Genomic DNA, 8,756 nt, shown 5'->3' with positions numbered 1-8,756 from the left:
ACACTACATGCCACATTCACCCTAGTAGTGATGTTGAGAGTAGTGATGTTTTTCTTCTGGACTACAGAAAGAACCCAGCTCTCCCTTTTCTTCCTGAGCACCGAAGACCTCAAGTGGAAGCTGAACATCAGCAAGTTCAACCTGCTGAAGACAATAATGGTGCCATTATTGAGTCCATCCTCCATACTATGGTCTGTGCCTCCATGACGCCTCTATGTGAAGGCATCTCAGACATGTTCAACTGGGAGGAGACCCTGATTAAGACCCAGAGTGAGGAACTATCCCCCAGGAAGAGCTGGAGGAAGTGTAATGGTATGGGTTACTTTGCTTAGCCTTCTGCCACAGCGACCCAAACCTGGATAAGTAGCGGAAAATGGACAGCTGGAGCAGTTAAGCAACAAACAAAAAAAGTTCTATCCAACAAATGGAGTATCATCAATAATGTGAATGTTAATGAACAAGTCTGTTTTACTGCTCTGCAGACAGTCAGCCAGCTCATCCTGCTTCAGTCTCCTCAGGAAGTGCACTGTGATCTTCAGAAATGCCTCTCTGCTCCTCCTCCTCTGCTCTTCCTCCTCATCTACCACTTCCTCATCCTCCCTCTGATTCCCAAGGCATTCTGGTTGTTCCTGACTCAGAAGTCTCAGGAACCTCTTTAATTCAGTCCTCACGAATTTGATGATGTTCTTCTCAAGAAGCTGGGACAAAAGATACTAATGTTTAATCAATACTGCAGATTAAAGGATCAGATGGTGTCTATATTAAAACTCATTAAAGCTTAAATCATACTGTTCAAGTGCTGCTGTGTAGTTTCTCACCATAAATATGGAGCCAATGTCTGTTTGATGCTCCTGGACAGACTGAGGCTTGAAATACTCATGGTTGTCTCTGAGGAAATCATCAAAGGTTACATTACTAGTTTGATATATAATTATTTAATGCAACATTTCATTTCAAAATGAAAACTCTCTAGTTCATTTAAACAAAAATATAATGTTTAGAGTTAATGCAACTCATATAATTAAGATACCAAATAACTTACATTTCTTGTTTTGTTTTAAAATTCATTGGGTAATCCATGGAGCGGTCCGTCTTCATGGACAGACAGCTGGGTAGGGATTCTGATCTTTGCCTCATTGGCCTACAGAGACAGAGTTTTACTGTGAATAATGTTCAGAAATCAGAAGTAGGTTCAGATACAGTGAATTTGCATCTGACATGAACAACAGTGATGACTAAAGACCTTTCCTTGCACTCTGGACCTTGGAAATTAAGATCTGAGTGTCAGTGTGTCAAAACAAAGCAGATTACTGAGTGATGTGTCAGTTCAAAGGTGGACCCAAATGCGGACAGGACACACAGGAGGGTTAAATGAAACAAAACAACAGTCGAACAAAGAATAATCCCAACAAAAGTAGACCAACAAAACATTAAGAACAATCCAGAAAACCACATTAGCAGAGACAAACACAGAGTCAAAGTAAAGTCGACCAAGACAGACAAGGAAGGACCCTTTCAACATAAAATAGGAAATAACTAACTTTTGTTTATTGTGTTTTCTGAATAATCTGTAGAGGTTCTATTGAGGAAGTGGCTAAAGGTTAATGATCATTAAACAAACAACTTACCTTCCATTTCGAAGGTCTTGTTTCGTTTTAAAATTCATTGGGTAGTCCATGGAGCGGTCTGACTTCATGGACAGACAGCTGGGCACGAGAGAGTCTGCTCTCTGCTGGATTGACCTACAGAAACAGAGTCGTACTTTGAGTAATGTATCAAATAAATTACTACTACTTACTAATAAATACAACGAATGAAGAAACATCCTCATGATTTTACCTCTTATGTTGAGCGTCATGTCGTCCCATCAGAGTGACTATAGTGACCTCCGACTGAGACATCATAGAAGAAACTCCTTCACACAGCAAGGTTTTCATTATAATATAATTTCATGATAGAGATGTAAAAAGTTAAAAGTTTTTTCTGGTTAAGAAGTGAATTTATTGAACAGTAGCAGTACATCAGTTCTTCCAAGAAGTTGCGACCACAACGCTTACCATAAATTTAACCAATGCTGTGAATTCTGCACAACCTTTTGTCCAATCACTGCAACTTTTCCACAGATTTTACCAAAAAAAAAAATTTTCCTGAAAGAGGAGGAGAGAAGCCCGAGAGCGAAAGGAAAGATAACGCATCTTGTATTTCAGTCTTTCAGTCCTTTATCACTTTTGGGAGGGTTACTTAAACAATTACTGTATATAAAAGGAATCAGTTGTGTTGTGTTACTTTTAAATGCCTGCTTAAGTTCTCTTATTAATGCACTCAGTTGTCTGATATATTACTGTAGTGTGACCGTCCCCTGAGTGGCTCTAATGTTTCCTCTTCCTTTTAAGGCAGCAGTACTTGCGGGTTGGACCAATCGGCATAGCCGGAAGCACCTGGGCCCGGTGTTTCCCAGCTATAAAAGCCCCGCCTCTCTGGCTCGACAAGTGGCTCGTGTGTCGGCGTCATTCGGCCGGCGCAGCTGATGTTGTGGGTGTGTCGTGTGTTGTGTGTGGGGTGCGGAAGTAGTGGTAAGAAGCGGATGGAGCCGGCCGTGGGCGAAATCGAGCGACTCGAGTGCAGCGAGCGAAGCGCTTTCCACTACTGATGTTACTGACAAACACACCTCATCTTCTATTTTCAGTTCTTTTTCTGGTTGCATTAAGATTGTTATGTTTAAATAAATTACTTCTAATTTATCATTCAACTGCATCTCCTCATTTTTGTCACAGCTCCAGAGCCGGGTCGTGACAAATTGGGGGCTCGTTTCGGTCATCTGTTTGATGGTCCGTTTTGTGCTGAAGGATAGGTAGTTTTTCTGCGGTTAAATTGTTGTGCTGTTGTTTGTTCCATTGTACATTTGTACAACAAAAAAATAATCTAGATATTAATCCTCCCAACCACCAGAGGGCAGAGTTCCTACCTGTAGACTACACCATTATTATTAGTCAAGAGGGGGTTAATATGAACCACAGAAATTAGATGACAATCTCAGGCTCTCCCGTCAGCCCTGAAAACTGACACCCAGCCCTGCCCCCAGTGTTGCTGGACCCCTCACCCGCTTTCAGCAACTCTCCCTTTACAGTCTTTACAGGTTTATGTTGGTCTAGAGGAATGAAGTTCTGGATTCTCTCATAAAAAAACCAAAATATCTCCTGTTGTCCTGAACAATCAGAAGTAGTCTGAAGAGACAGAAGCTCAACAGTTAGTTGTTGTAACAGATAGTTACAAGGCCACTGGAGTTCTTTGTGACTGAACTGTAGTAACCTGTAACTATTTATATGTCCGGAAATAAAAGCTGCTGGCAGCGCTCAGTGTGCAGGGACCGATGTAGAGAGAACTCACAAACTTTCCTGTGGCACATCAGTAAAGCATTGAATAAAAATATCTAAAGTTAGAAATCAATACATTGTTTTATTTACAATCTTGTGTGGCCAATGTGGAACAAAACAGTTTTTAAATGGGCAGCTGGGTGGCCACCGCTCTAGATGTTAACTCTTAACTGATCTGTAAAGTTCAGAGATTCTATTATTGTGTATAAATGTTGCTGAGTGGGCAGAAAATAAACTGTATAAAGCAGCTTACCGGTTCAGTCGGTTCCTGATGATTCACTGAGTCCAAATGCTGTGTCTGAAATAAGCAGCTGGTGTGGTGGGAGATTAGTAACAGGATCTGCTCCTTATACTGGAATATGACGAAACAGAAAGGTGTGTTTTCTTTTCTGTTTCTGTCCTGTGGCATCAGTCTCAATTTGTTATAAAATTAAATTTTTATATACAATATATAATATTTCCATCTATTTAAAAAATACAGATCTGTAAAATAAATGAGAAAAATCCTTTCAATTTACAGATTTGGTTTACAGTGTAACAGAGTTAATTGCACTTAATTCATTCTTATTTTCTATTTGTATTTGTCAATTTGATCTTATTGAGTTATTTTTATTCCTGTTTCCTGTGGAAATTACTTCTTCTGTACCTCCTGGGTTTCCATAGTTCCTCCTGTGTTTTATTCTCTTCTGCAGGAGCAAATGAATGCTGGAAAGTCCCCTTTCATTCCCCATATCCATTAACATAAAAATCACAAACATTAAACTGTATTCAACATACTTTTAATTGTTTTTATTGTAAAAAATAAAACCAAAGTGACTTCCTGTTTGATGAAACTGGTTCTGGGGCAGTTTGACCTCCAGCAGGTGTTTCTCATCAGACAGGTGTGAGTGTGGCAGGTGAGTCATCAAAGAGCAGAGAGTGAGTGAACAAGAGGAAAGAGTCACGATGCTGCCGGCGCTCTGTCTGCTGTTCACACTGCACACAGGTCAGAAACCAGATCCACTCTCAATACTCGCCTTTATTATTCCTGAATTTAACTGTTTGTGTTTGTGTCTGCAGCTGAACTCGGATCAGTTCACAACAACAACAACAACAACAACAACAACAACAACACAGGTACCGTCGACATTATCTCACACAAACTAACTGCTGTTCTCAGGTCAGTAAACTGCTGTCTGAAAAGTTAATTTTCAATATGATTATTTAACTTTAATAAATGCATCTAATATGAATTTATTTAAATTTCAAATAACTCAGATCAGATTTCATTTAACAAAATTTCCAAACGATTTTAGATCATAAACTAAATGAAATGTACTTGAATCATTTTAATTTTTAGTGAATCAGATTCATATATGAGGGCGAAAAAATAAGACAATTTTTCTCTCTTCAGATTTAAAGTTGAATCAGATCCATAACCAGCTGAATGTGACTTTAAATGAAACTCTGCAGGAACATGGACATTTCTCTGGATACTTTGGATTCAAATTTTTTTTTGGGTGTAAACCGAATTATCAGACCGTACTGTGATCATCAATGTTGCTGTTAATATTCACATTATTAACGCATTTAGGAACATCTGTATTTGATGTGTTTAAAAATGTCTCAGTCGAAGTTTGGGACATTTCTATAAATTTGACCGAACAGCATGAATGTGCTTCTAGTGACTGTTAAAGCTCCAGTCTCACAGCAGCTGCTCATGGTTGGTTAGCTCTGTTAGCTCTGTTAGCTCTGTTAGCTACACACTACAGAATTAGAGTTTGTTAAAGTATTGTATAAAATGTGTCTGTAGACCTGGCGGGGGTTCGGTCCTTCCTTCCAGAACAGGAGATGGAGACCAGGATCATTGGGGGTCAGGAGGCCTGGGCTAACTCATGGCCCTGGCAGGTTTCTCTTCAATTCACCTCCATGCCGGCATGCGGAGGAGCAGTCATCAGTCCGCTGTGGGTCGTCTCTGCCGCACACTGCTTCAAAAGGTAAAAGGTTCATAAACGTGCTAAAGTAGAACAGGGTTAAATCTGAGACTGGTTCAAACTGATGGTTCAACCTGTCTGCAGGTACAATAAAGCTTCTTTCTGGACAGTTCTGGCGGGAAAACACGACCTGGACAATCCTGAAGAACCTGGACAACAAGTTAGAAATGCAGAAGGATCAAACATATACATTCTAGATCTGATCCATTCAGTGTCGAATCAGGGTAATGTTACCTGAAGAAATACTTGTGGTAGAATACAGGAAATTGTTCTGTCCAGGTGGTCGGAGTCTCCACAATCGTCAGCCATCCCAGCTACAACACTCGAACTAAAGAGAACGACATCGCTCTGCTGAAGCTGCAGCAGCCGCTGGTCTTCAACCAGTTTGTCAGACCCATCGACATCTGGATGACTTCACTGCCCAACTTCTGGAAGTGCACCATCACCGGCTGGGGCTCCACCCGAGAGAGTGAGGAGCTGTTTACAGGGGTGTTTGTCCCTTCCATCTCCGATACGTATACAGATACATGGGCTACGATGCAATTCAGAGATGATTAAAATAGGGGTGTAAAGATTTAGACATATGAGTCGGATATCCATTTTTTTAACGGTACGCGGACCCCTGGATGGATCTAGATGTACCATGAACCGGTCAATGGGACGATTTTAAAGTTAATGCTCATGCTAACAGTGTTTCCACTCGTAAACACAAGGGTCTTGCTACAAGACAAGAGTAATGCTGACAGGATTTGTTCACCATTGAATCTAAAGTTTTGAAGACATTTGAAAAAAACGGTAGCACTTAACACTCACCTGGTGAGACGGCACAGTGACACCTATGCAGGTGACGAGGAGTCTGGATGCTAATACAGGTAGCAAACGCAAGAACACGGAAGATATCACAGACATTTTGTCTTGCATTTTTTTTTTTTTTCCCATGAAGAAAACAATACTTGGGATTCCCTGGTATTTTATATAATATTTGCATTTAAAGGTAAGCATTGTCACATGTATAGCAGCAATAACATTACATACATCTACATTAAACAAATGTTAACTGTATCAGTTGCATCGAAAAATTAAAAACGCACCATCCCTGAATTGTATCGTCATGTCGCACCTATAGTGTTTGACTCGTATCAGTAACTCTTTACACCCCCAGTTTACAGACTCTAATATCTCAGAGCTTGTTGCAGCCGAACGTGAGCTGAAATTACTTTGATGTTTGGTTCTTGTTTCCTCAGACGGTCCTCAAGTTAACAGACTCCAGGAGGTAAATGTGACAATCCTGCCCCCTGATGTCTGTAACCAGTTCTACCTCGGGAGGATTTGGCCCTCCATGTTCTGTGCTGGAAAAGACAGCGGAGGAGTCGACGCCTGCCAGGTAGGACCTGAATGCCTCCAGACACAATCTAAAAACACTTGGTCTCTTTGCTGCTTTGTCTTGTCTCTTTATTGTTGCGTCTTTCTATCCACTGTTATCCTGTCTCATCTCTTCTTTGTCTTCCTGTTTAGTCTTATTGTTGTGCCGTCTTTTTTCCGTGTTTGCCTCTTTGATATCTGTTCTTTGTACCGTCTGATGTCTCCATTGATGTTGTGTTCACTGTCCGGGTCTTTTATCATTGTCCTGTCTGTGTTTCAGGGGGACTCTGGAGGTCCTCTGTCTTGCTTCACTGGTAGCAGGTATGAGCTGGCAGGTTTGGTGAGTTGGGGAGTCGGTTGTGGACGAGCCAAAAGTCCGGGAGTCTACACCAAAGTCCAACAACACACCCAGTGGATCTCTAACACCATCAGTGAGTTTCACAGGTAATCAACACCTGTTGGAGAGTTTACCTTTTAAAAGACTAATAAGAAGCGTTTGTGTCGTCTCATTCACAGATGATCAGAATAACCTGTATGCAGATGACGTCAGTACTGATGGTAGGTTTTTAAACTAAATGAATGAATTATAAAATCTTATTTCTGTCTGTCGTACTGACACTGCCTTATACAGCTCAGTAGAGAAACAACACTGTACAGGTTTTCATGTTTTTCTATTTATCTGGACGACAGAGGACAGGTGTAGTAAGCAGAGCTCCAGCTGTGAGGAAGCTCCAGGTCTTGCTGGTCTCTCAGTGTCTCAGGATGGTGAGGTGTCTGTGGGGAATGTGACCGAGTCCTGTCCCTTCTTCTGGCCCTGGCAGGTCAGCCTGCAGTCCAATGGACGCCATTACTGCAGTGGAGTGCTGATCCACCGCCGCTGGGTCCTCACCGCAAAACACTGCAACGTCAGGTTGGTACGACTGAAACCACTGCTGTGAAATTCATGAAACCTACTCCCAGGTCTGCACAAAACATAATCATACTACTATAAATACTGCATTGTTAAGTAAAATATCACAGCACCACTACTGTGTTGTGAGGTAGAATATTGCAGAACTGCTCCACTCTATCGTCAGGTAATACATCAACTGTTGAGGACTTTGTGTCCCTGCAGAGCTAAAAAGGACATGGTGGTTCTGGGAGTTCATGATCTCCGTTTCTCATCTCAAACGGTCCCAGTGGACAAGGTCTTCAACCTGCCACAGGACAGCAGCTTCCCCCCGAAATCTGACCTGTCGCTGCTCCGCCTCAGCGTGCCCACCAGATTCAGTACGAACACATAAAAACACAAACTCTCTGTAGTATCACATACTGTATGTTGTGTGTGTGTGTGTGTGTGATCTTGTTCCAGGTCTTTACTGATGCTCTAAGATATTATTGAAACTGTCCTCTGGCCATGTCTCCAGGCTCCAATGTGTCTCCAGTTTGTGTCCCCGAAGAGGACAAAGAGCTCGATGACAGCTGGTCTTGTGTCACAACCGGCTGGGGAACCACAAAAGCAACAGGTAGTCTCCACATGTCCACATATGGAGCAGGAAACAACCAAAGCTGTAAGTGTTGTCATCAAACTCTTGTTTGTGCAGTGGACGTCGATCCAGACCGGCTCCACCACGTTGGACTGACTCTGGTCAATCAGACAACCTGCAGGAAGAAGTGGGGACGAGGACTCATCAGTGACTCCCACATCTGCTCACATCCTGCCGGCTCCACATCTTGCTTGGTAACTCCACCCTGAACCCTTCTCTCCGTTACTGTGTTCAGAGAAAATGTCTTTAGTTTTAGTCAATTTGGTCAAATGAGTTCACACAACAAGTATTAGTAGGCTGTCCTGGAATTCTTTAGTACCACCTAGTGTTGATTGCAAATAGCTCCACTAAACAGGAAGTAGAGTTCAGGAAGCCCTTTTTTGACTCATATAGTGAGGATCAGAATGCAACAATCCTCCCTCAAAGTAAAACTCAGTCTGATTCCCAACTGACTTATAGCAGGTACTATCCAAAGTACTAACTAACTTAGCACTTTGAGATTTTCTTATGAAAAGTGCTTT

General features: G+C 41.8%; 2 protein-coding genes across 4 annotated transcripts in view; one reads left to right on the top strand and one right to left on the bottom strand.

Annotated features, from left to right (window-relative positions):
* Nucleotides 1–6: 6 nt before the first annotated feature.
* LOC118340537 lies at nucleotides 7–3,698 on the bottom strand. 3 transcript variants are annotated; one of them, XM_035678590.1, is made up of 6 exons: nucleotides 3,628–3,698; nucleotides 1,840–1,915; nucleotides 1,629–1,742; nucleotides 1,043–1,141; nucleotides 819–888; nucleotides 7–698 (listed from the first exon to the last, which is right to left on the bottom strand). In XM_035678590.1, the coding sequence occupies exons 2-6, from the start codon at nucleotides 1,902–1,904 to the stop codon at nucleotides 414–416; spliced, it is 633 nt and encodes a 210-aa protein (XP_035534483.1). In that variant the 5' UTR covers nucleotides 1,905–1,915; nucleotides 3,628–3,698; the 3' UTR covers nucleotides 7–413. The 3 variants fall into 3 exon arrangements, with proteins under 3 accessions (XP_035534483.1, XP_035534492.1, XP_035534474.1); XM_035678599.1 differs by lacking the exon at nucleotides 3,628–3,698 and adding an exon at nucleotides 2,058–2,490; XM_035678581.1 differs by lacking the exon at nucleotides 3,628–3,698 and having other exon boundaries at nucleotides 1,840–2,490.
* Nucleotides 3,699–5,170: 1,472 nt separating this feature from the next.
* Nucleotides 5,171–8,756, top strand: part of ovch1 (ovochymase 1) — a 4,021-nt gene continuing 435 nt past the window's right edge. Inside the window, exons 1-10 of the mRNA XM_035677661.1 lie at nucleotides 5,171–5,350; nucleotides 5,432–5,507; nucleotides 5,627–5,816; nucleotides 6,592–6,731; nucleotides 6,990–7,140; nucleotides 7,226–7,267; nucleotides 7,400–7,619; nucleotides 7,824–7,978; nucleotides 8,116–8,214; nucleotides 8,293–8,429. Of these exons, the coding sequence (XP_035533554.1) occupies nucleotides 5,205–5,350; nucleotides 5,432–5,507; nucleotides 5,627–5,816; nucleotides 6,592–6,731; nucleotides 6,990–7,140; nucleotides 7,226–7,267; nucleotides 7,400–7,619; nucleotides 7,824–7,978; nucleotides 8,116–8,214; nucleotides 8,293–8,429 (1,356 nt within the window). The 5' untranslated portion in view covers nucleotides 5,171–5,204. The remainder of the gene's footprint in view (nucleotides 5,351–5,431; nucleotides 5,508–5,626; nucleotides 5,817–6,591; nucleotides 6,732–6,989; nucleotides 7,141–7,225; nucleotides 7,268–7,399; nucleotides 7,620–7,823; nucleotides 7,979–8,115; nucleotides 8,215–8,292; nucleotides 8,430–8,756) is intronic.

Source organism: Morone saxatilis, unplaced genomic scaffold, assembly GCF_004916995.1.
Source record: "Morone saxatilis isolate NCDOM2014 unplaced genomic scaffold, NCSU_SB_2.0 Contig10, whole genome shotgun sequence".
In the NCBI taxonomy this organism is placed as follows: Eukaryota; Metazoa; Chordata; class Actinopteri; family Moronidae; genus Morone; species Morone saxatilis.
Note: the sequence above shows the minus strand (reverse complement) of the source record. Positions and strands in the feature narration are given on the sequence as shown.